Genomic DNA, 27,652 nt, shown 5'->3' on the forward strand with positions numbered 1-27,652 from the left:
GGAGTGACAGCTGTAGTGGTCTCCTGGTTGGATGCTACAGCTGTCACTTAGAGGTGAAACAGCTGAGATCAGAGAGCACTTCACAGTGAAGCCCTGGGACCATACTGGAGCAGAATCTGGCAGAATAAAACTCCATACTCATACGACTCCTGTTGAGAAAAACTCCACAAAAGGTAAGTTTGTCCTGCTCTCCACAGCCTCTACCTGCTGCCCAAAAAATTAATAAACTGTAGGTGTGATAGCTTCCAGCTGAAAGTTTTTATTATTTACTCTGTCCAACTGGAAGATTTTTACAGCTACATACAAGGTTGAGTTATTTTATAAATCTTGTTTCTGAATGAAGGCATTTATTAAAGGGGTTGTCCCATCTTGGCCTTTCATGGACAAGATGGGAATAACCCGCATCAAGTGCCGGCCACGGGTGGCCAGAATTGCGGACACCTGAGCAGCTGGCGCCCGCTGTTTCTGTTATTTCCAGAGCAGTGAGTGGAAACTACATGAACAGCATAGCAATGCAATATTTCCGTAACTCTGGAGCTAGCTTTATGAATGAGAGAGGATGTGTTTTAATCTTTGAACCGGAAGCTCAGATAAAAATCTTTTTTTTTTTTGCAGTAAACTGACTTAAAGAAAAGCTACACTTTACAAATACGTTTGAAATGTCTTAGTGTCGTATAAGAGGTTTTGATTGGTGGGAGTCCAAGCGCTGATACCGATCACTAAAATAAGGAGTTAGAAGCTGTCGCTCCTCGCTGCTGTGGAAGGCCTCAAAGACCTTCTATTGAGGCAGTTTTTTTGGTATGTCACAATGACACATCAAAAGTTTTTGTAAAGTGTATTTACTCTGTAAGGTGGCAATGCACATTAAATGAAGGTAGGTGAGTTGGCCTATTTCATCCGGGCCATCCCATGTTTATGAGGATGGTCTCGACTCCCCCAGCCCCCCCCCCCCCCCCCCCCCCCCCCAGCGGCAGATGTCAGGGGAAAGAAGGATTGGGCATGTTCTATCCTTTATTCTCAGGACAGATAATCTGCCAACAGAGGACTCTGGTAGCGGTTTATTCCCTCACCCCACTGAGAGAAGAGCACTATAGATGTTCCTTACATCATGGCCTGTAAGTAATGGAATCCTCTCACTAGTTCCTGCAGTCATCTAATCTAGAGATCAGTTTGGTGCTAAATCTTTGAAAAGCTATGTTCACATTAGCAGATTTTCCAGGCAGAAATTCCACAGCATGTTACAGTAACAACAAAGTTGATGAGATTTTAACAAATATTTGCTTGTAAATTGACTTGTGGTACAGATGTCAAATTAGCGTGTTAAAGGGGTTGTCTAGCCTCCTCAGGATCAAGGCAGCAGCGACCTGATAACAAACCCCCTCCACTACACAGTTGGCGGAGCTGTGACGTTCCAGCAACGGAGCTACACCCGCTGATCAGCTAGTAATGGCCTATCCTGAGGATAGGTCATCACTTAGTATAGGCTGGACAACCCCTTTAGTTCTGGGAATTTTCACTGTGGATTCCACCCTTTGCAGTGCATGGGGATGAATTCTGCTGCAAATCCTTGGTGTATTTCTTCTGTCCAGTTTACGCTGCATATGGAAGTAGCCAAAGTGGAAATGCTCTTGTGTTGCATACTGGCAGCTATGGCAGCATTTTGAATTGGGAACCAAAGGGAAGAAGTAGACCAGTGATTATCAAATTATTTTTATTCATGGGGAACCCCTTCAAAGTGTTTTTTTTTGTTTGTTTTTTTACCTATAGACCTCATGTACACGACTTTTTATGTATTTTGTGGTCTGCAACCCACAAATATGGATGCTAGCCTTGTGCATCCTGCAATTTCCGCCAGTCCCATTGTCAAAATGCTGAATCTTGTCTGCAAAATCCACAAGAATAGAACATGTTTTTGCGGGGCGGACGTACGGATGCGGGCAGAACACAGTGTACTGTCTGCATTTATTTGTGGCCCCCACCCCATTAAAATTAGTGGGTTTGCATCCAGTTCACAAAAAAGCTGAAAACCAATATGGTCATGTGCATGAGGTTTCAGGAAAGATAAATCATGTGTAATCAGTGAGGGTACGACCCCTGCCAATCAGTGGGGTGCAGGGCCTTACACTAGCACAGGCGCTCATCCGTACAAGACCATTCATGAGACAACTTCCACCTCCCAGTGAGATCATATTTCTTGCCAGTGGTGATCGTATAAAAAGCTGAAATAATTGTGTTGGAAGATCTTGTGAACTGCCAAATACGTCCTATAGGGGAGACCCACTCTCTTCATGGCACTAGTTCTTCCTTTGTGTTTGACCACTTTTTGGCCCTCTTTTATTTGTAGGGGTTAAATCTGTACCACTCTGTGCCATTTCACAGCATTGCATCATACGAATTGATTTAAATGTAACATGCTTTTACAGTTCATATCATATAAGATTGCTAAGGTCACATAGCTTGACTATGAAAATCAATACTCCTAATCCACAAATAAAGATAAATCAATGCCTATTTTCAAGAAAGTTAACATATCTCTTGCTAATGTGGTAAATTCTTGAAAATTCAAAGCTACCGTATCTCAACTAAACCTTTATAAGTAATTAGTAAAAATGACAGAAGTGATAAAGGTGCAGGAGAGGACATTTGTTTGCTGCTGTGATGTAACTATCATCTGCAGGAAGAAGGACACAAACAAATGCCTCAAACATAGTAACCAGGGTATACCCAAAAAATAAATCAGTGTAAACACAATCACCGTTTCACTATCCAAAATCTGTTACCCCTCCATGGACACGATGAGGGAACGTGGATCCGAGGGAGCCAAAGAACACCTTGTTGTGTATTTCACTGCGACGACCTTCGAGGTGTTCTTTTGCTCCCCTTGATCCACATTCCCTCATCATGTCCATGTCCTTTTGGATAGTGATACCACAGTTGTGTTTACATTGATTTATATTTTGGGACTCTGTATAGTTTCATAATTGGGTTTATGATTTTGGTCCCCCTCCCACTGGTTATTATTAATTGGTAGACTATATGATTACCGTTTTTGCCATGGCACATGTCGTTTCATCTTTTGGGGGGTAATGTTGTGACGTGATGTACTTGGTACAGGAATTTTATGGGTATGCGTTCCAAGATTTGATGTTGTCCTCTGGATTTTTTTTTTTTTACAGCTCTATCTTATACTTATATATATATATATATATATATATATATATATTTTATTTTTTTTCAATTAACTTGTATTTTATTTTTATACATTTGATGGCTGTTTCCTCTCTTACTTGTGGGGAATTGTTTCTGTAGGTAGTTGAAGGAAGAAAGAGTGGCTGAAATATTTGTTTGGTTGAGGAAACCCCTAAGGCATTCTTTCTTTTATCAGAGATTCATATGAATGGTGTTTGAGTTGCTGGAAACAATAGGACTTTCATTAATTATTTAGTAACATAGTAACATAGTACATAACGCCGAAAAAAGACATTAGTCCTTCCAGTTCGGCCTGTCATCCTGCAAGTTGATCCAGAGGAAGGCAAAAAAAACCTGTGAGGTAGAAGCCAATTTTCCCCACTTTAGGGGAATAAAAATTCCTTCCCGACTCCAATCAGGCAATCAGAATAACTCCCTGGATCAACGACCCCTCTCTAGTAGCTATAGCCTGTAATATTATTACGCTCCAGAAATACATCCAGGCCCCTCTTGAATTCCTTTATTGTACTCACCATCACCACCTCCTCAGGCAGAGAGTTCCATAGTCTCACTGCTCTTTCCGTAAAGAATCCTCTTCTATGTTTGTGTACAAACCTTCCTTCCTCCAGACGCAGAGGATGTCCCCTCGTCACAGTCACAGTCCTGGGGATAAATAGATGGGAGAGATCTCTGTACTGACCCCTGATGTATTTATACATAGTAATTAGATCTCCTCTCAGTCGTCTTTTTTCTAAAGTGAATAACCCTAATTTTGATAATCTTTCAGGGTACTGTAGTTGCCCCATTCCCGTTATTACTTTAGTTGCCCTCCTCTGGCCCCTCTCCAGCTCTGCTATGTCTGCCTTGTTCACTGGAGCCCAAAACTGTACACAGTACTCCATGTGTGGTCTGACTAGCGATTTGTAAAGTGGTAGGACTATGTTCTCATCACGGGCATCTATGCCCCTTTTGATGCAACCCATTATCTTATTGGCCTTGGCAGCAGCTGCCTGACACTGGCTTTTGCAGCTTAGTTTGCTGTTTATTAAAATTCCTAGATCTTTTTCCATGTCAGTGTTACCGAGTGTTTTACCATTTAATAATTTAGCTGTATGTTATAAAACTGTATACACTCATCGACAAAAAAAATAATAATGGACCAAGAAGAAGTTGTTGGAATCAAATTAAACTTTCTACGTGTGAATGTAATGATGATATATGTAAGTGACTACAATATTAGGGCCTATTCACACTAATGTATCTGTTTTACTGTCCGTATTTAGCATATCCGTTATTCCGCAAAAATCCTAAAGTCTGTTCTGTGTTGCTTCTGCATCCATTCCGTATGTCCGCAAAATACAGAAGTGATATTTCCGTATGTCTTCAGTTTTTTGCAGATCCGTAATGCATGAGCCCTAAGTGTGATTTATGCCTCCTTATCTATTCTGTGAGCTCCAGAGCCGAAAACAAACATGGTGGAAAGTAAGGGAAAGGATCTCACAGCAGTACAGTGCCAGCAGAAGGGAGATACCCTTTGCTTTTGTGTGAAATGCATCTAGCTGTGCAGCTTAAACATTAGGGAAGCCTAAACATAACTGCGCCTTCACTGTTATGATTGTACAAAGAAGCGCAGCCATTATGTAAATTTTTTTTTTGTTTTTTTTTGTTTGTTTTTTTAACTCCGGTTCACTTTAAAGATGCATTCCCAAATTTTAATGTAGATGCATTTCCTGATAGGTCATCAGTATCTGATCAGCAGGGGTCCGACTCCCCTCACTCCCGCTGTTTCAGAGGAGCTCCGGTGTGTGAAGTCAGCACCGGGACTACAGAGCTCTATCGATTGTGTAGTGGAGCGGGCTGGTAACTGTAGAACTACTCCCAAGTAAATGGGAGCAGCACTGCAGTTCCCAGCACCATCCACAATGCAATGAATGGAGCGCTATTATTCTGGGGTTACTCTGAAACAAGAGGGTGGGGGGCTGAGGGGAACCGGAATTATACTGTATAGTATAGTTCACACTTGCATTTACCTGATCTGGCAGGCTTTTCCGGCCTGCTGGAATTCATTAAAAACAATGGGATCCAGCAGAAATGCCGGTTTTCAGACAGACAGTCGCGCATGCAAGACTTTCTGCTCAGCTAAAACCCTGCACTTATGCCAGAAACTGGCCAGATCCCATTATATTTAATGGGGTCCAGAGGTGAATGGTAGTGCTCGGCTAGGCCAGGTCCAAGTGCCGGATTAGGTAAGTGCAAGTGTGAACACAGCCCTACTTTATGTGGATGAATTGCAAACACCCGGCTTTGTATTATCTGTGTATACAGCTGAATGAGGCCATTTGACTGGAGCTGGTGAACTTTCACACAAATGAAAAGAAATGAAGACTGGTAAGGAAAGCTGCTTTTTTAAAGATTAACTGAAACGCTTTACAAACATGTTTATTGCCCTGTGAAAAGTGAAGTCTTGGCTTGTGTTACAAGTTTGTAACATAAGCTGGAAGTATGAGAACTGGAAAGAGTAGAACAAAGGACAGGCTACTGTGGTGCTTGCAATACCTGTACAATAATGCGAAACCTAACCCCAGGCACTTATATAGGATGAGGCAATATTCTTTACAGTATTGGGCAGAAGTGTTCTTGTGCAAATGTCGCATCTGTGACGTTTGCGTGTCACCATAAAGGGGTATTCCCATCTCAGACATTGATAGCATATCGCTAGAATATACCATCTTTATTAGATAGGTACAGGTCCCACCTCTGAGACACGCTCTGATCTCCAGAACGGGTCCACCTGCGTGGTGTGCCCTCCATTCACCGCTAAGAAAGTTCCAAAAATAGCTGAGTAAGGGTCCCATAGCGGTAAATGGAGCGCGCACTGCGAATGCACAGCCACCCCTCTATTCACTGCTATAACATGGCCAGAAATAGGAGAGCCAGTGCGTGGATTATTATTTTTTTCGGAACTCCCATAGCTGTGAATAGAGGGTGGCCTCACATGCTCACCTGCTCTCTCTTCACTTCAAGGAGTCCGTCCTGGAGATAGGAGTGGGGCCCAGAGGTGGGACCTGCTCCTATTTGACATTGATGGCATATCCTAGCGATATGTCATCCATGTCCCAGATGGAAATACTCCTTTGATACTGACTGTCCAAAAGTTGAAAATGTTTCTCACCCTTAATAAATTAAGGGTACTTCCAAATAATTGAAACTGTAGGACATGAAAGAAACCTGCAAGAAACAATATATTGTAGATAAGGTGCAATTTTTTTACACCTGTGGCCCTAGTCATCAGAAAACCCTGGCTTACCATTAAAGGGGTATTTTGGTTACCATAAATATAACTTATGTTTTAGACTAATTCATCATAAATAATTACCTAATATAATGTAAATTTCACCTATTTATCATTCAGTAGTTATACAAGTAGTTTTCTTCCTCTGCTACCCACTGTGTTTCCTCATAAATTACCACAGTGTCGACCTGTAGTTCTGAGCCTTTGTTAGGTCGAGCATGCTCAGTGTGTTGCTATCAATTCTCTAGCTAAATGTCTTGTGAAACAAAGGGCGTGTTAGTGTGCTGGAGATTACTGAGTAGAGGGGGCGTGACCAGACTGTATATTAGGCAGCCAAACATCAACAGGAAGGCTAGGGATTGTGGGGATTGTAGTTTTTTGAGGGAAGATCGGGCGCCATGATACTCTTAGTGTGTTACAGGCTCAAACAGGAGGTAGACAAATGGATTGCAAGGTAAATTGAAGCTCTGGTTATATCTGTAGGTATGGGTTCTGGTTGAGTCATAGCTTGCAGCCTTAATGCAGTTTTTCAAAAATTAAGTTACTTTACCGGAATACCCCTTTATTGAGGTTCTCCGAGCCTGTACCTAAAATGTCTTATTCAGCCAGCTTGTGGGGAGAAGACACTTTGAGCAGTACTTATACATTCATTGCTCCCTGAATTCCACGATCCCAGCTTTGGGAATTTCCTTTGATATTGCAACTGGATGTTCTCCTCTTTCTTCCTGTTCAGCTGCATACTGTGAGGTAGCTGAACAGGAAGACAAAGGAGCACACCTGGTCACAATGTCAGAGGAAGAGCCCGCAGCCAGTCGGGCAGTCAAATGCTCCCAGCCAGGAGAATCGGCAGAGTGACGGAAGGATAAGTACCACCCAAAATGTCTTCTGTTGCAGGTTAGCTAAAAGAGACTTTTTAGGTACAGGTCTGAAGAACCCCTTTAAAGTGACCTTGTTGTCCAAACCTGAAATGTTACTATGCATGACCTAGTCATATATATAATATGACATACCTGGTGCCCTCTGTTGCCTCCATGTTACCTTCGCCCCTCTGTTCTGGTACCAGGTTAGACGTGCTCTGTATGGGACAGTCTGAAAAAGTGAAAGGAATGTTATGAGGGTCCAGAAAAAAGGCATGGAGGGCACTGGATATGTTGAATACACATGTCCCTTGTAGAGTCAGATTTTAGTTCTGACTAGCGGTTCGCTTTAAATAGTGAGAGCTCACTGGGTATTTGTGCTCCTAATAAATATTCTCTGGATTTTCCCATTAGGAAGCTGCCACCTCTCCTCCGCCCCCCCTGGTGGTTATATAATTAACTCTTTATAAAAAGAAAAGAGATGGGAACAGCTGAGGTAGAGTCAGCAAATGCTATTTTCCTGAAGAAGTCATGGTGATACATGATGGGGGAGGTTTCCAAGCCCCCACCGATCCTGGATCAGCCCGGTTTTCAGTCACTACCCCGGAGTTTGTAATTCCATATGCCAATAACTTCATTGCACAACTGGAATTTCCAGTTCTAGGTGCAAAGTGATGTCACTGGCGCATTCAAAGAAGGTATATGTCCTGCTTTGGAAGCTGAAATAGATACTCTGTGTGTGCACCAATACTGGGAGCAACAACACATGCACAAGATTACAGGGCAAGGTAACATACCTGGCCCTGTCAATCAAGGGGAATGAGTGAGTGGCAGGAGAAGCAGGGTGTTGAAGATCTGGTGCTCCGAAGGCTCAGGCCCACCCCTTGATTTTCACCGCCAGTTCTGTGAGAAGGTCTGACAGACATTCCTCTCTACCTCTTGTATGACGTTCTTTGTTTTGGTTTCACTCTGTCATCTCCTTTCCTTCTGCCAGGTGTCACTTATTTAGACTAATCGTCTTCCTTTATATTCCCTCCCATACTGCCTCACTTTGCGGTTTATACTACTTCCTGGATGAAGTGTTCACTGCTGGAGGCTGCTGCTGTTTGCTCAGATAAGTCTTTCCTTTATTTTGTTTCCTTGCTGGCATGATTCCAGGTGACCCTGACTCCCTCCGTATTAAGTGCAGGAAGCCGGTGGTCATGTCCCCTCACTATTATAGGGTTTTCAGGTGTCACACAGTCTTAGGTACGTGGGCATGCAATCGTCTACCATTGAGACCCTTGCATGTTCATAGCAGTCAGGGAGAGCTCTTAGGGTTTTAAAGGGCTCACCTATATGCTCCTTAGTTTGGGATCAAGCCAGTCGGTTGTTTATTTATAAGTTCCAGCTATCTGCAACTTCACCCGTGACATTGATGCACCAATTAACAAATTTTCATATCTATGCAAAGACTAATAATGCGGTAATGGCAGCATGTAAAAACATACAAATAGTATCATTTTATGCAACATAAGCCCTACCAGGCATTATGACGGATTTAATAGGGTTCTGCTGACAGGTCCACTTTAATGTTTGGCACTGACTAGTTTTAGTTATTTTTTTGGAGGACCATTTGGTTATCTTTGCCTTTATACACATTTTCTCAGCATACGAATGTATTATTTGATCAGTCTACATATAGAGTTTGTTGCACCAGTTACAACGCATCCATTATTTTTTATCTAGGGATTCGGACCTTGTTCATTGTGGGGATGGTCCACCATATTGTTATGGCACCAGTCACAGTTTTGAATGGTTGTAATAGGTGATTTTGTATACTTTTGTAATTGCTGTTACCAAAGGGGTAGGCTTTGTGCTGTCATACTTAAAAAGTGTGGTGAGGAGGCAGAGTTGTAATTTCTACAGAAAGAGGGGAAGGCCTGCTGTGATTACTGGTTTGAAGGGGAAGAGGGTCATGCTTTGCTGTAATGTGACTTGTGGGAAACAGGGTATGCATCAGCTCTTAGCAGTGGCGCACATAGAGAAGTAAGGGCCCCATAGCAAGGATCACACCAGGCTAAACCCCTTTCAGTGACCCGTGGGCCATTTTTTTTTCACTGCCTCGTTTGCTAAAAGTTGTTTCTTCAGATGGTAGAGTCCTGACCAAGTTTTTACCCCCAGTAGAATATGAGATGATTCCAACTGGGCTCTCTTTTGCCCTGGGCCCCATAGCAGTCGCATGGTAGTTAGTAATGCTTCTGGCTCTTGGCAAGCTCTGCCTCTGATGCCGAAACAGTTGTCTGCATATGAGATGCTGGCTTAATTATTTTCAAAGTCATGTGTCAAGGCCTATTTAAAAGATCGAACATTGACTTATAGGATATCTGCCTTACATCTGGTGGCATCAGAAGCAGAGCTTGTTAACAGCTCTTTTGCATACCCTCTTGCTGGAATTCCAGAGGAGCGATTAAGGCGCTCTTCAAAAGGAGATATAGTATCCCCCCGAATTGTGGGAAAGAGAGACAATACAGTAATTGCTTGATGGAGGGAGGAAGCTGTGCTATGATAGAGGAAAGTTAGGGAGGCAGTACTGTAATTGGTGGTTCACTGCTGTGACTGCTGGTGAACAGGAAAATAACAGTCCTGTTTTAACTATTGGAGGAGGATCTGTTTGCACTGCTGGGGTATAATGGAAGTAGAATATGCAGTGAATGCTACAGAGGAGGAGGGCAGACACTTTTATGAAATGGAAGCAGTTTTGAAAATACAGTACAGAGGGTACAGTACATGTTAGGCCACTCTCATACATCATGGTTATGCACGCTTACCTGAAATGGGTCTGTTAGGGTGGGTTCACATAATGTTTTATGCCTCAGTTTGACGTATACGTTACAAAAAAAGGATAGAAAAATGCAGCACACCATATTGTATCCTGCACAGTCCGATAAAAAAAAAAGTATATTATATATTTTTTTTTTACAATGGAACTCTACGGTGAACATATGATTTTGTATGGCATCAGTCTGAGGCATCCATTTAATGTATAAGTTTTTTGTATACATTAACCACTTCAGCCCCCCTAGCTGAAACACCCTTAATGACCAGGCCACTTTTTACACTTCTGCACTACACTACTTTCACCGTTTATTGCTCGGTCATACAACTTACCACCCAAATGAATTTTACCTCCTTTTCTTCTCACTAGAATAGAGCTTTCAGTTGGTGGTATTTCATTGCTGCTGACATTTTTACTTTTTTTGTTATTAATCGAAATTTAACGAAATATTTGCAAAAAAATTACATTTTTCACTTTCAGTTGTAAAATGTAAAAAAAAAAAAAGAAATCCATATATAAATTTTTCACAAAATGTATTGTTCTACATGTCTTTGATTAAAAATAAAATGTTTAGGTAAAAAAAAAAGGTTTGGGTAAAAGTTATAGCGTTTACAAACAATGGTACAAAAATGTGAATTTCCGCTTTTTGAAGCAGCTCTGACTTTCTGACCATCTGTCATGTTTCCTGAGGTTCTACAATGCCCAGACAGTAGAAAAACCCCACAAATGACCCCATTTCGGAAAGTAGACACCCTAAGGTATTCGCTGATGGGCATAGTGAGTTCATAGAACTTTTTATTTTTTGTCACAAGTTAGCGGAAAATGATGATGAATTTTTTTTTCCTTTTTTTTTTTTCCTTACAAAGTCTCATATTCCACTAACTTGTGACAAAAAATAAAAACTTCCATGAACTTACTATGCCCATCATGAAATACCTTGGGGTGTCTTCTTTCCGAAATGGGGTCACTTGTGGGGTAGTTATACTGCCCTGGCATTTTAGGGGCCCAGATGCGTGAGAAGTAGTTTGAAATCAAAATCTGTAAAAAATGCCCTGTGAAATCCGAAAGGTGCTCTTTGGAATGTGGGCCCCTTTGCCCACCTAGGCTGCAAAAAAGTGTCAGACATGTGGTATCGCCGTACTCAGGAGAAGTTGGGGAATGTGTTTTGGGGTGTCATTTTACATATACCCATGCTGGGTTAGATAAATATCTCGGCAAAAGACAACTTTTCCCATTTTCTTTTATACAAAGTTGGCATTTGACCAAGATATTTATCTCACCCAGCATGGGTATATGTAAAATGACACCCCAAAACACATTCCCCAACTTCTCCTGAGTACGACGATACCACATGTGTGACACTTTTTTGCAGCCTAGATGCGCAAAGGTGCCCAAATTCCTTTTAGGAGGGCATTTTTAGACATTTGGATCCCAGACTTCTTCTCACGCTTTAGGGCCCCTAAAAAGCCAGGGCAGTATAAATACCCCACATGTGACCCCATTTTGGAAAGAATACACCCCAAGGTATTCAATGAGGGGCATGCCGAGTTCATAGAAAAAAAAAATTATGGGCACAAGTTAGCGGAAATTGTTTTTTTTTTTTTTGTTTTTTCTCACAAAATCTCCCTTTCTGCTAACTTGAGACAAAAATTTCAATCTTTCATGGACTCAATATGCCCCTCAGCGAATACCTTGGGGTGTCTTGTGGTGCCACAGCAGCCAATCTGTTCTAGGAACAAATGCCTGAAGAGGGCCACACTTGTGTAGAAATTGTCCACATAAAGATGGTACCCCTTGCCAAATAAGGGTGACACCAAGTCCCAGACTGTCTTCCCACTGCTCCCCAGGTAGTCAGGGCAACCGATCGGCTCCAGGGTCTGATCTTTACCCTCATAGATCCGAAATTTGTGGGTATAGCCTGTGGCCCTTTCACAGAGCTTATACAATTTGACCCCATAAAATGTATTAGGGACTCGTCTACGCAGATGTTTTGCTCAGGGGTATACAAATCTGCAAATTTCTGGTTGAAGTGGTCTATGAGGGGCCGAATTTTGTGGAGCCGGTCAAAAGCTGGGTGGCCTCTGGGACGAGAGGTGCTATTGTCACTAAAGTGCAGGAAACGCAGGATGGCCTCAAATCGTGCCCTGGACATGGCAGCAGAGAACATGGGCATGTGATGAATTGGATTCGTGGACCAATATGACCGCAATTCATACTTTTTGGTTAGACCCATGTTGAGGAGAAGGCCCAGAAAAAAATGTAATTCGGAAACTTGGACTGGTTTCCACCGGAAAGGCTGGGCATAAAAGCTTCCTGGGTTGGCGGATATAAATTGAGTGGCATACCGGTTTGTTTCTGCCACAACTAAGTCCAAGAGCTCCGCAGTCAAGAACAGCTCAAAAAATCCCAGGGCCGAACCGATCTGAGCTGTCTTAACCCGAACTCCAGACTGGGTGGTGAAAGGGGGAACTAATGGTGCGGCTGAAGTTGGGGACTGCCAATCAGGATTTGCCAGCACCTCAGGGACTCTAGGGGGTCTACAGGCCTGTCTGTGCGGTGGCTGCGACGGGGTAACTATTGCACGTGCCACCCTACCAGCTTCAACTGCCTTTCTGGTGCTCGCCACTTCACCATGTTGTACGGCAGTGCTGGTACTAGGTCCAGGGAGGGCTGCGCTGCTGGTGTATGCCTCACCACGTAATCCGACAGCGCCAGCCCCACTCTGCTGCCCTTGAAGCGGATCCTGCGCAACCTATGGTCTAGCAACACGGGGCCGGGTACGCCTGGTGGTATCAGGGACCTCAACCTCCTTGTCCGAACTTTGTGTCAGACTGCCACTGCTTTCTACAGGTTCATATTCTGACCCGCTAGATTCATCAGATGAGGGTTCCCATTCCTCATCCGACTGGGTCAGAAGCCTGTAGGCCTCTTCAGAAGAATACCCCCTGTTTGACATTTGGACTACATAATTTAGGGGTATTCCCTGAGACTACCCAAGAAAAAAAGCAAGCCTGTCTTACAAATGGGAGCCTAGCGAAGTACCGGAGGCCGCTGCGGTTGATAAAAAATATCAAAACAGATTTTTTTTTATCGCCGCAGCGCTTGGAAAGTGATTGTGCAGTGATAAAAAAATATATATATATTTCTTTGTCACTGCGGCGGGGCGGGCGTGGGTGAACGCACGTGTGGGCGACTGATCAGGCAAACACTGCGTTTTGGGTGGAGGGCGAGCTAAGGTGACACTAATATCATTATAAATCTGACTGTGATCAGTTTTGATCACTTACAGATACTATAAAAGTACAAATGCTGATTAGCGATACGCTAATCAGCGAATCAGTGACTGCGGTGGGCTGGGCGCTAAACAATCGCTAAACTATCTAACAAAGGGGCCTAAACTATCCTAAAACCTATCAGTCAATACCAGTGGGGAAAAAAAAGTGACAGTTTACACTGATCACTTTTTTCCTTTCACTAGGTGATTGACAGGGGCGATCAAGGGGTGATCAAGGGGTTTATTGGGGTGATAGGGGGTGATCTGGGGCTAAGGTGTAGTGTTTGGTGCTACTCACTGTGAAGCCTGCTCCTCTGCTGAGACCAACCGACGAAAAGGACCAGCAGAGGAGCAGAGAAGCCATTTAACACATTATATTTACAAATATAATGTGTTAACTGGCTTCTGATTCATTTTTTTAAAAATCATCAGCTTGCCAGCCACGATCATTGGCTGGCAAGCTGAAGACGTGACCCCCCTCTAACTTTTGCTGGCCCGCGATGCGCATGCGCGGGCCGGCTAAGCGTCGCGTCTCGTGAGATGACGCATATATGCGCGACTGCCTGGGACTGCCGCCTCCGGTCCGGAGGCAGTTAAAAGGATGGAAAAACGTGACGTGAACCCACCCTTAAGATGTGCTCTACACTATTTCTGTATATCATATGCCCTATACTTTATAGTGTCAGTTTTCCCTGAACTCATGTCCAGAGTGGGCAGAGTCTAGCTGCCATACACAGGACATATGGAGAAGAGGAGATTCTGCTGTAACCTGATCTCTCAGTGAAACTGGTAACCTGGTTTCATCGCTCCCTCTCTAAAGACAGGTGGATTAAGAAGGAATGAACAGTCCAGGAGGGGAGGAGAGGAGGTGATTGATACGTGGTGAAAGAGGCATTTCTGTGATATTACAGAGTTTCTTATCATTTGTATTGACTTATCAAAGTAAATTAAAGAGACAGTTATTTTTTAAACATGCTAGGAATCATGTGAGAGCCGGTCTGCCTGCTTTAAATGTGACTTTACTACATCGTAGCTTACAGTGCAGCATCTTTAACACCCCCCAGGTTGTATTACTTTCTCGCCTGGGGATAGTATTGTCACGGCAAGTGGGGATAATAGGAACACCAAGAAAATGAACAGCAACAGGTGAACAGACTAGGCCCTAAAGCTAGGGAGGAGGAAATGGTAACCTCCTAACAATCCCCGAGCCTCTCCCTGACTTCTAACGGTATGAACAAGTCCTGATGGTGAACAAACTCATACGCTTGAACCTAAGCCCTGCTGACACTGAAGCAATTCCTAACTTAGGCAGTGGGGAATGAGACAGCCAGTACCTTCCACCATGAAGGGACCAGTGTCTCCCTGAGACCTAGAAGCAACACACGCACAAAGGGGAGACCAGGAGGACTTAGCTTGAGACGAGCTGGAAGTAGAAGATCCAAAAACATCCTATATAGAACTCCAGAAGGAAAATATCAACCGCGAAGTCAGCAGTAAAAGGAGTACTTAAATAGAGCCTCTTAAACAGCTAACGAGCAGAACCCATGGAGAGGTGGGATCCTGCCCAGAACAACAAACAGAAGGGAAACACAGAAAGACCTGTCAGATAGACTCACGTGCTGCAAGTCTATCCGATCTTCTCAGATCTCTCACAGGGCAGGCAGTGACAAGTATACATAGTCTATCCTTTTGTATGACTTGTTCTTCTCCTGAAGGTGAGTAAATAGTAGTGAATGTAGTTGAACACTCACACAAAATGACCTCATCTGCATAATTCCAGGAAAAAAAAATAAGATTAATTTCTAATAATTTATTGACGTTCCTTCGTATTGATTGGTGGCATGATCAGCTGTAAAAAGGAACCGTGCTAATCATATCCATAAATAGTGAGACTCGCATAATCTTTATAATGAGTACAAAGGTTATTTTTGCCGTTATAGAAAATAAGGAATTTAAAGAAGAACTCTCTGACCTGTTAGAAAGGCGCATGATGTATTCTGTAGTGAATGTAATCTTCTTATCAGTGACTGTATTTGTGAGTTATAACCTCCGTTCTGATCCTCAGCTGTGTCCAACTGACACAGAACAAGAAGTTAGTTACTTCTCCATTCATCCCTATGAGACCGTAGCTCCCATAGGAATACATAGAGAAACTGACTTCCTGTCCACACCTAAGATGCTGTGTTAGGGTACTTTCACACTAGCGTTTTCCTTTTCGGGCACTGAGTTCCGTCAAAAGGGCTCAATGCCGGAAAAGAACTGATCCGGTATATCCCTATGCATTCTGAATGGAGAGTAATCCGTTCAGGATGTCTTCAGTTCAGTCATTTTGACTGATCAGGCAAAAGATAGAATGCCGGAAGACTTGCCTGAATTTCCATAGGAATGTATTAGTGCCGGATTCGGCATTCAAAATACCGGAATGCCGGATCCGTCCTTCCGGTCTGCGCAGACCAAAAAAAAGGTGAAGAAAATAAATGCCTTCATTTCAATGCATTTTTCTGACTGATCAGGCATTTTTAAGACTGATCAGGATCCTGATGAGTCTTACTAAGGCCATCAGTTGGCATATGTTTTGCCGGAACTGCTTGCCGGATCACTCTGCCGCAAGTGTGAAAGTAGCCTTATTTGGAAAGTCTGATTGCTGGTCACATGACATAGCTGAGAAGCAGAAGGGAGGGGATAACTCACAGATACAGACTTTACATTCACTACAGATTACATCATGTACCTTTCTAACAGGTGAGAGAATACAATTTTTTGCGGGAGTTCTTCTTTAAGCACTGGGCCAATTATTTTTTTTTTGTGTGTGTGTTTTCATTTATGTCCTCTCCAAGACCCACAACTTTTTAAATTCTCTGTTCACGTAGCCATATGAGGGGTCATTTTATGCAGGGAAAGTTGTATTTTTTGTCACCATTTAATTTAACAAATACTGTATTAGAAAATGGGAAAAAATTATTTGCGCGATGAAATTAAAAAACAAAAAAACAATAATTCTGCCTTGTTTTTTGAGGATTTGTTTTTACTCCATTTACTGTGCACTTAAAGGGACATGATGATCTTATTCTATAAGTCAGTGTGATTATGGCGATACCACATTATGTAGTTTATGTTTTATGCTTTACTACATAAAAAATAAAAAATAAATAAGCATTTGCTTTGCATAGTCATATTCTGACCCCCATAACTATATTTCCATCTACAGAGCTGTGTGACGGCTTGTTTTCTGTGGGGAGCGCTGTAGTTTCATTTTCAGACGTGGCAATATCCGTGATGTTTGAGCCCTCCTGATTTTCCATTTTTGCATTTTAATTTTTCGCTCACTGCCTTTCCAGAGCCATAACTGTTTTATTTTTCCATTCACATAGCCATAATATAAGGGCAAGTTATACTTTCTAATTGCACCATTATGGCACAATTTAGTGGGAAGCAGGAAATGTTTTTGCAAATGGGGCAGAATTCATTATGCAGTAAAACTGACTTGTGCTCTTCATTCTCCAGGTCAGTACGAATCTGGCGATACCACATATGCACAGTTTTTCTTGTGTCTTAATATTGAAAAAACTTTTGAAAAAATGATTTTCTTTTCATCGCCATAACTTTGTTGCAGTTATGTCTATGGAGATGTGTGAGGGCTCATATTTTGCAGGACGATCTGTAGTTTATGATAATACCAATGTGGGATGTGCATGACTTTTTGATCACTTTTTATTAAAGTTTTTTGGGAAGGTAAAGTGATGAAAATAACAGCAAAGCAGCCTTTTTTTTTCATTATGTCATTCACCGTATGGATACTGTTTTTTAATATTTTAATAATACAGATGTTTTTACATGTGGCGATACCCATTATATTTTTTTAATTGTTTATTTTGATTTTGGGGAAAGAGGGGTGATTTGAAATTTATTGATTTTTTTTATTTTTATATATATATGTGTGTGTGTGTATATATATATATATATATATATATATATATATAAAAAAATTCCTACTTTTCGTTAGGTCCCCAAGGGGTCTCCAACTTGCAATCATTGGATTGCAATTTGTATAGAATAATGGAATTTGCTCCATTATTCTATATAGAAATAGGTATATTACAATTCAGTGCTGCCACCTGATCTGTAATATACAAATAATGAGCCTGGAAGCCTAGTACAGGCTCCGACTTATTACATGCATAGAGCGCTTTCCCCAATCTCTACGAAAGCATTCCTACCTCGGAAGTGCACGCTTACTGGTTTTAGCCCTCTCAAACAGATACGCAAATGTCGTAAAGGGGTTATCCGGTAATATTGATAACCTATCCTCAGCATAGGTCATCAATATCAGATTGGGGGGGTCTGACACTCGGGACCCCCACCAGTCAGCTTGTAGAAGAAGTCGGGTGCTCAGTGAGTCTTCCTAGGCCATGTGATGTCACCCTAGATTGGTCACATGGCATAGGTGCAGCTCAGCCCCATTGAAGTAAATGGGGCTGAGCTGCAATACCAAGGACAGCCACTAAACAATGTATGGCACTGTGCTTGGGAGAGATGCTTGGGAGTCTGCTGAGCTCACTGGAGCTCCTAGGAGAGCGGCAGCTCCCCGTAACAGCTGATCTGATAATGATGACCTATCCTGAGAAAAGCATCATTATATATTTCTAGGTAACTCCTTTTGTGGTTTTATTGTTTGTTATATATGTAAATTTGGGAAGGGGGGGGGGGTGATTTAGATTTTTGATCTTGATTTAAATATTGATCAAGTGGAGGGGAGAGTGTCCATGGGAGCAGGGAGGAGGAGATATTGTGCACAGAGTTGGTAGGGCCCACTTAGGTGCACTTTAGCCCTAATTTGCATAATTTAAAATTTCCCTTTTTTCTCCTAAATACAGCAACAGATCACGGGAAGAAAGGCATGGTTTTAATCAGCAGGTTCAGTCCTGCCAAACATTATGGCTGTTTTAATAGGGTTGGTCCTGCTGAGAGATGCCCTTTAAAGTTTACCTACAGCTTTATATGTACTTTTGGGGACATTTATGAAACAAAAATACGCCTAAATTAGGCATAACTCTGGCACAGATTGCACTGAGAAGGTTCTTCGCGCGACTTCTTCCCGCTCACGCCAGGTCTAAAAAAGTAGGCGGGGAAGTGGACGTGCCAGCAGGAAGCCGTCTTACATTTAGAAACGGTTGTGGATGCGCTAAAGTTATGTAGAGGCCGGCGCCTCTTCATAACTGTGGCGGATCCAGCGCAGGCCTTATTAAGATTGGCATCTAAAACACCGGTCTTAATAAATGTGTCCCTGTATTAAAAACTGTTGCAAATGCCATAAAATAATTGTTTCTAATATGCTTTATTTTTTATAATGTGTTACCAGTGAAAGGGCATCTGTGCATGCTGTTAGCAGAGCAGAGTGGGCAGCCGCGGGACAGGAGCTCACATAACATAGAGAAATCCTGGAAGACACAAGGTGTTTCAAAGGCTTATGCTTTTTATTGCATAATAAGGTATACAGTCTTAGGACGGGTTTCGACCTGCCGAACCCTCATCAACTAATACAGAAATATAATTCACACGATCTTAAATCCAAGTTGCAGTAGCCACGTGGTGTGGAGTCAGATGCCCAAACTGGGTGGTATTTTCAAAACAGACAAAAAAGACTTACAATCAGAACCACATTTGAGCCCATCACAGTCCCCCTTTGCTGACACTATACCCCCTTTATGGTCTATGGAGATATAGAGGCTCCCTGTGTCAATTGTCACCAGCCAGCAGTCCTCAAGGACCATTTGTAATTCCTTAATGACATTTAAGAAGTGTGACATGTCCAAAAGAAAAGTTGTGGTCTTTTTAACTAAAGGTGTCAGAACTTTCTCCAAAACCATGGCCAAAGGAGACAATATGGATTTTACGGATGTCACAATCGGGCGTTCTGGAGGGGTCTACAAGACTCTTGTGTACTTTTGGTAGTACATAAAATACTAGGGTTACTGGTGACTGGTTTATAGGAAAGTCACGCATTTTCTCATCAATGACTCCCAAGTCCACATAGTGATAAACCACATCCACTATTTTTAAATTGATCCATAATAACCAAGGATACCGCCTTATCTGCAGGTTTTCCGAGATAATGGACTCATTGCATGATTGCAGTATCCTTTTTAATCTTTATAAGATACACTTTCCTTTTCTTTGAGGGCTGATGTGATTCAATGTATTGTTGTTTTTACTTATTTTACTTACAAATGTGGCTCTGATTGTAACAGTCTTTTTGTCTATTTTAAAAATACCGCCCAGTTTGAGCGTCAGACGTCATACCACATGGCTACTGCAACTTGGATTTAAAGGGGTTATCCAAGACTATAAAATGCCCCCCCCCCCCCCCGTATGCCGGGCCCCTCACAATAGTAACATAGTACATAAGTAACATTGTACATAAGACCGAAAAAAGACATTAGTCCATCCAGTTCGGCCTGTTATCCTGCAAGCTGATCCAGAGGAAGGCAAAAAAAAACAAACCTGTGAGGTAGAAGCCAATTTTTCCCACTTTAGGGGAATAAAAAATTCCTTCCCGACTCCAATCGGGCAATCAGAATAACTCCCTGGATCAACGACCCCTCTCTAGTAGCTATAGCCTGTAATATTATTACACTCCAGAAATACATCCAGGCCCCTCTTGAATTCCTTTATTGTACTCACCATCACCACCTCCTCAGGCAGAGAGTTCCATAGTCTCACTGCTCTTACCGTAAAGAATCCTTTTCTATGTTTGTGTACAAACCTTCTTTCCTCCAGACGCAGAGGATGTCCCCTCGTCACAGTCACAGTCCTGGGGATAAATAGATGATGGGATAGATCTCTGTACTGACTCCTGATATATTTATACATAGTAATTAGATCTCCCCTCAGTCGTCTTTTTTCTAAAGTGAATAACCCTAATGTTGATAATCTTTCAGGGTACTGTAGTTGCCCCATTCCAGTTATTACTTTAGTTGCCCTCCTCTGGATATACTTACCTGGCTCCCCACTCCCTGCGCCGCACCTGGTCCCAGTCTGTGGATGAAAACATCCGTTGTGGGGGGAGCAGCCAATGGCAGACAAGGACGAGCCTCCCTAGCTTCGCGGGTGACGCTAGGGAGGCTCCCCCCCCCCCCTCCCGCGCCGTCACCGCCTTCCATTGACTGCTCCCCCCGACACCGGATGTTTTCATTTACACACGGGGAGAAGCAGCGGTGCAGAGACCAGGAGCGGCGCGGGGAGCCAGGTAAGTATATTCATTGTGAGGGACCGGGCATACGTGAGCATTGTAGAGTCTTGGATAACCCCTTTAATACAGTGTGAATCATATCTCTGTATTAGTTGATGAAGGCTCGGCGGGCCAAAACGCATTATAAGAGTGTATACCTTATGAAACACCTTGCGTCTGCTGGGATTTCTCTATGCTGTGTTACTGAAGATTTCTCCTTTCCAGCTGCAACACATATAAGGATCGTGTGCTGACCGGATCCATCTATAATTAGGAGCTCACATAAGACATAGCTCTTCTGCCTATGCCTCTCTGCTAAGGTCTGACATAGCCAAACTATGCCAGGCTGTAGCACAGCAGCACTGGTACAGGCAGGAGCGTGATACTCCGGTCTGTACAGCTCCCCTACATAGCTCTGTATAGGAGTACGGATACCAAAGCACAATACATAAAAAAAATAAAAATAAAGCATATTAGGAAAACTTACTTAATGGCATTTACAACTGTTTAATAAAATATATATAAAGGTTTAGGTACACTTTAAGGGCTCATGCACACAAACGTTATTTGGTTCTGCATCTGAGCCGCATTTTTTGCAGACCCATTTACTTCAATGGGGCCACAAAAGATGCGGACAGCACTCCGTGTGCTGTCCGCATCCGTTGCTCAGTTCTGTGGGGCTGCAAAAAAATTAGAACATGCCCTATTCTTGTCTGTTTTGTAGACAAGAATAGCATTTCTATTATGGGCAACTCGCTCCGTTCCGCAAATTTTAGAACGAACACAGGCGTTATCCGTGTTTTTCAGGACCGCAAAACACGGCGCAGTCGTGTGCATGAGCCCTAAGTGTGTAGCCTGGGGAATGATTCAAATGACAAGTTCAATGACTTTACAGAAAATGTCCTCCCAGCATTGTCATGGATAGTGCTGCCACTACCAGAAATGAATCACATTGAACAGGTTTACCATGCAAAAAGCTTTCACATGTAAAAGGAACAATAAATTATTCATAATTTTATATCTTACAGGTCCCAGCAGATCTCCACCCCCGTTGTTATGCAATTTGGGCATGCCGAGACTCTCTTGCCATTATTGGCCCTGATGGGACTGTTTAAGGATGAGAAACCTTTGACCGCTGACAACTTCTCCAAACACGTGGACCAGAAGTTTCGCAGTGGCAGAATTGTGCCTTACGCTTCAAACCTTGTGTTAGTCCTGTACCACTGTGATTTGGCAGAGAGTCCTGAGGAAGAGTACCAAGTTCAGATGCTGCTTAATGAAAATCTTCTTCCCTTCCCTCATACCCAAGAGTCTGTCTGTCTTTTTGATGACTTGAAGAAGCAGTACAGCCACCTTCTTGACGGCTGCCATGTCAAAGACGAGTGCCAAATGACAGCAGCTTATACCTCTGAGGGTGAGCTATGAGATGGTTATGGGTAGATACATTGAGGCTTCTCAGCTGCTGGTGGAACAATTTCCAAGCTGGGATGTAGAGTCCACCAGCTGCTGGTAGGCAGTAGGTACTATCCTTCAGGTTTGTGGTGGAGTCCAATGAATTACCAATGATTTCCGTTTCTTCCAACTCTGGGAACAGGTGAATTGATCTTTTTTTTTTTTTTTTTGGCATACCTACCCTAAGTTTGAGTAGGCCAGTATGCCATCAGTATTTTGTGCTTTACAATCTTAATGCTTTATTGGAGGTTCCGTGCAATATTTAGGAGTGGCTTTTTTCTTATCTGCTTGCTTTCCAAAATTGATTTTGGTGACCTGTATATTGTGGCGCAATCATGCTGACTACATATGGCGCACACTCCCTCAGTATAGGCTATAACAGTTGGTGGATGGAGGAGGACTAGCCGACCCTAGGTTGAATGTGGCTACATTGTTTGGAGCAGTGAATTCTCTTCTTGGCAGCTCATGCAACTTGATTACAAGGTTAGCCCACTCATGGGAACTGAGCCCACTCAATGTTTTTTTATTTTTTTGGGCTATGTGTTTGGAGCTACAAAAGAGTCAAGATTAGATTTAGTAGCCTGTATGAATGTCTTTCCAGTATGTAAAGGTTTACAGAGACCAAACATTCAAGAGAGGATTGTGCACATGTATATGATTCTTTACATAGCTGAGACTGACATGTTTTCAGCATTATATGCTTCAAGTGCAACTGACAATGACATTTATTAAGCTCTGGTGTAGTTGAAGGATGCAGTGGGGCAAGTCACAATTGGGCCCCTACAACAAGAGCCACAATGTGCAATGCAAAGGTGCTATGACCAAACAAATGAAAAATGTAATTACACTAGGCTGAGTTATTCTTTTTTTTTTTTTCCACTAGCCCAGTTGTCATTTTTTTTTAAATCAGGGCAAAAAGCTTTACGTATCTCTGTTTTAGAGTCAAGTCAATGAGTGAGATCTGTTAACATAGGGTTAGACTTAAAGGGGTTATCCGGGTTAAAATAATGATGACCTATCCACTGGAGAGGTCATCATTACCATATTGGTGGGGGGCCAAGTCCCAGCACCCCTGCCAATCAGCTTTGGTGAAAGTGGTGGGCTCCCAGCAGCTTTCCAAGCAAGGTGTCGTACATGGTGTATGCGCTTGGTATTGCACTCAGTCCAATTGACTTGAATGGAATTGAGCTGCAACAGGGCCACATGAACAATATGTGGTGACATCACTGGCCTAGGAAGAGGCCGCCACACCTGCAGAGCGCCTGGCCTGTTCTAACAGCTGATTGGCTGGGTGTCTGACCCCCCAAATGTGATACTGATGACCTGTACTGAGGACAGGTCAGCAATATCTTTTCCCGGATAACCCCTTTAAACTGGCCATACACTTAAAGGGACACTTCCTTCAGAAAGTTTTTTTTTGCTGTGCTAAAAGTTCAAACAAAGAAGATAAAAAGCCAGGTCACAAAGAAGAATATATGGAGCGATTTAAAAACATTATGTCCAGGAAACCACCCCCCTGTTTTTTGTAAAAAATAAAAAAAAATTATATAGAACATATACATGCTATCAATAATGATAAAAACTTTTGATGGAAGTGTCCCTTTAAGGTTAGGACCCGGCACAATGTGGCCAGTCAGTTGTACATCAAAGCTTTGGTGCCAGCGTTGTGACCATCAACATGGCAGCTATTATTGACGGATCAGGGGCAAAAAGAAATGTAAGAAAATAGAACGTGCTTGCGCAAAGTGACGAATGATCAGTCGGAAATTGGCATACAGTTAAATGTGGGATAGCAGATGGCAATGGCAAACTCATTGATAGGCTGAAATAGTCAAAATCTTTATTTATTTATTATTTTTTAATGAACAAGCTTTAAATAAATAAATAAATTGAACACTGCATTAACATTCCATACATACAAAATAGGCAACTGATAAATAGTAATCCTGTGGTGGTTTTGGGGAACATTCTATACAGTTCCGTAAGCACACTTTGCAATTATATTACATTGTCACTAACTTCCTACAACTTAACATATTTAAAGAGAACCTGTCACCATAAAAATGCAGTGCAATCTGCAGGCAGCATGTTACACAGCAGGGGGAGCTGAGCAGATATATGTATGGGTTTTCCGTGGAAATATTTAATAAAACTTATTTAACTCATTTAAATTCCTGGTCATTCTGTTCTTTGAAGTCCAGGAGGCGGACCTATCAGTGATTGACAGCTCTCTCTGTATAGAGGACAAGCTGTCAATCACTGATGGGACCGACTCCTGGACTTCGAAGCCCAGAATGTGCAGGAATGTAAATGAGTAAATTACAAGTTTTACTGAATCTTCTCCCATAAACTATGGGGGTCATTTATTAAGATCAGCGTTTTAGATGCCGGTCTTGGCGGTGGACTGAAGTTATGAAGAGGCGACGGCTTCCAAGCTGTCTTACATTTAGACCTTTTTCTACCCCTGAAACAGGCATAGAAAATGGTAAATGAGACGGCCTTTCTGGCCCATCCCCTTTCCCGCCCATGCCACGCCCACAATTTTAGACCGGGATAAAGTCGCAGATGCACCTGAAATACTCCTAATATAGGCATATTTCAGTATAATAAATGACCCCCCTATATATCAATCTGCTCAGCTCGTCCTGCTCTATGCTGTCTTCAGCTCAGATACCATGTTCAATTAGACAGGTTCCCTTTAAAGTAATAACTACACTTCAGTGCAGCTTTTTCAACAGTTGAAACTATTGGACCAAAACCAGCGCTGCAAACACAAACGGGGAGATTTTTCAACACCGGTGCTTGTCTTGATATCCTGAGTTGCTGGAGGATGTGCCTAATATTCGACAAGGCTTGCTCCTCGTCATAAATTAGGAGCCTCCTCCAGCAGTCCGTGCACCTAAGCAGAACTCTATGGTAGCTTTGAGCTGCTATAGATTTCTGGCTTAATTTGCAGCAGAAAACTGGCGTAAATGAATATAAATTTGTTGTGGCAGCTGGCCATGGTTTCTTCCTGCCCTTTCCACGTCCCCTTTTGGAAAAGTGTCAAGGGCAGCGTAAAAAAAATAGCACTTCCAGCTTTTTAAAAAGCAGCAAACACACAGTTTGCGACTTATTAATGCCATTTTTCTGGCACAGGAAGATGATAAATGTCCCCCAACGTGTTACAAGTGGAGGATCATGACACCTTACCGATCCTTTCCAGCTGCTGTTCAGCTAGCCCCGCTCCTCTTCTAAGGGTTGGCATGCCAACCATGGTTTTGGCTATTAATTGGCTAAGAGGGCCTCATATGATTTTATGAGTGCAGAACAATAGCACCGCGGGCGGCCCGACGTGCACAGCATCATTGTAATATATGATGCTGTGCGCAGGATCAATACCGCTCCAGGACATATGGCGCGCTCACGGACTGTATGTCTCAGAGGGCATACGGTCTTGTGTTAAGCCCCAAAACGGGAACTGGAGAGGAACAGGGATCAGAGCAGTGGCCAAACACAGCAGCAGAGGATCAGTGAGTACTGACTGTTTTATTATTACTCTGACCCTATTTTTAATCATAATTATGCTACCGGAATACACCTTTAATCTAAATTAATCTAGACTTTTCAATAATTAAAAATGTTACAAGTCTTTTATTGAAAAATCCAAATATACATACATATTTCTTGGGCTCACCCGGCCTCCGGGCACAGGGTAATATGTACATTATATGATATTTTTATTATGCATTATACAACAAACTGTTTTGATGAGCACTTGGATTAACTTTTCTCTTTTTTTTCTTGTTGGCATGTCATCAATGTTTTTAGCATGCACTGATATTGTAAGTTATGCCTGATATTCATACGTTTGTCAGGGTCTTTGGTCTTAGATTGGGGTGCTAGTGTGGCTTTCTACTTTCACATTAGACTTAGCCATGACTCAAAGTATTTACAAGTGTTTCTGAGTTAGGCTACTTTCACACTTGCACTGTTGTTGTTGTTTTCCAGTATTGAGGTCTGGCAGAGGATCTCAATACCGGAAGAAAACGTATACTATTAGTCCTCATGCATTCCGAATGGAAAAAGATCCATTCAGGATTCCGTTCCGTCAGCATTCCATTTTGTGACCGGACACAAAACCACTGTAAGGCTACTTTCACTCTGGCGTTTCTGGGTCCGCTTGTGAGATCCATTTCAAGGCTCTCACAAGCGGCCCAAAATGGATCAGTTTAGCCCCAATGCATTCTGAATGGATAAGGATCCATTCAGAATGCATCAGTTTGCCTACGTTCAGCCTCCATTCCGCTCTGGAGGCGGACACCAAAACGCTGCTTGCAGCGTTTTGATGTCCGCCTGATGATGCAGAGCAAAACGGATCCGTCCTGACTTACAATGTAAGTCAATGGGGACTGATCCGTTTTCACTGACCCAATATGGTGCAATTGAAAACGGATCCGCCTCCCATTGACTTTCAGTGCAAGTCAAAACGGATTTGTTTGCATTATCATGAACAATTTTGTTCATGGTAATGCAAACGGATTCGTTCTGAACGGATACAAGCGTTTGCATTATAGGTGCGGATCCGTCTGTGCAGATACCAGACGGATCCGCACCTAACGCAGGTGTGAAAGTAGCCTAAGCTGTGGTTTTGTGTCCGGTCATAAAAACGGGGGGAAAAAACGGATCAGTCACTGAAAACAATGTAAGTCGGAGCCTAAAAAAACGGATCCGTCATCCATTGACTTTCAATGTATTTTGTGACAGACCAGTTTTTTTTTCCGTTTTTATGACCGGATCCTAACAGAACAGATGTATCCTGATGGGCAAAATCAAAACGGATCCATTTAATTCCGGTATTAAGATCCTCTTCCGGATCTGTGAAAGTAGCCTTAGTTTTTTTGCGTATTTAACCCTGTAGCAATTTGCTTGGTTTTTAGATGTATACCATACATGTTTAGAGCAGTACCACAGGGAGGAGAATATTCTTTTTACTCATGATTTTCCCTAAATATATAACAGACTAGTGAGCATGTAAGCAACAGGGCCGAGCAAGTCATGCAGGGGCAATGCCTGCTGTCCGCACTATGGATAACATGCAAACAGTCACAATAAGGGCTCATTCAGACGGCCGTATGCTGCCCACAAAAATGCGGATCCGTTTTTTTTGCGGCTTAGATGCTGTCCCATTTACTTCTATGGGGCCCTTTTCTTCCATTACACGGCTCAGCAAAAAAAATGAAACATGTCCTATACTTATCAGTGAAAATCAGGACATGGCCCTATCGAAGTCTTTGGATCAGCAAAAAATCGTAATACAGTCCGTTTTTTTGCGGACATGCTGAAGTGCCCGCAAAAAAAGGATCCGTATTTTTGCGGACAGCATACGGCCATCTGAATGAGCCCTAAAGCTGTAGACTATAAGGTTATATTCACACGTGGCAGATTTTTGGCAGACATTTCTGTGATTAAGGGCTCATGCACATGAACGTATTTTCTTTCCTTGTCCATTCCGTTTTTTTTTTGTGGACCATATGCGGAACCATTCATTTCAATGGGTCCG

The 27,652-nt window shown here is 42.6% G+C and overlaps 1 protein-coding gene across 1 annotated transcript in view; it reads left to right on the top strand.

The window, feature by feature from the left end:
• LOC122941566 (multiple inositol polyphosphate phosphatase 1-like) overlaps positions 1-26,324 on the top strand; it is a 50,508-nt gene extending 24,184 nt beyond the window's left edge. The window contains exon 5 of the mRNA XM_044298897.1: positions 21,687-26,324. Within this exon, the coding sequence (XP_044154832.1) occupies positions 21,687-22,083 (397 nt within the window). The 3' untranslated portion in view covers positions 22,084-26,324. The remainder of the gene's footprint in view (positions 1-21,686) is intronic.
• Positions 26,325-27,652: the final 1,328 nt, after the last annotated feature.

Source organism: Bufo gargarizans, chromosome 6 (genome assembly GCF_014858855.1).
Source record: "Bufo gargarizans isolate SCDJY-AF-19 chromosome 6, ASM1485885v1, whole genome shotgun sequence".
NCBI lineage: Eukaryota > Metazoa > Chordata > Amphibia > Anura > Bufonidae > Bufo > Bufo gargarizans.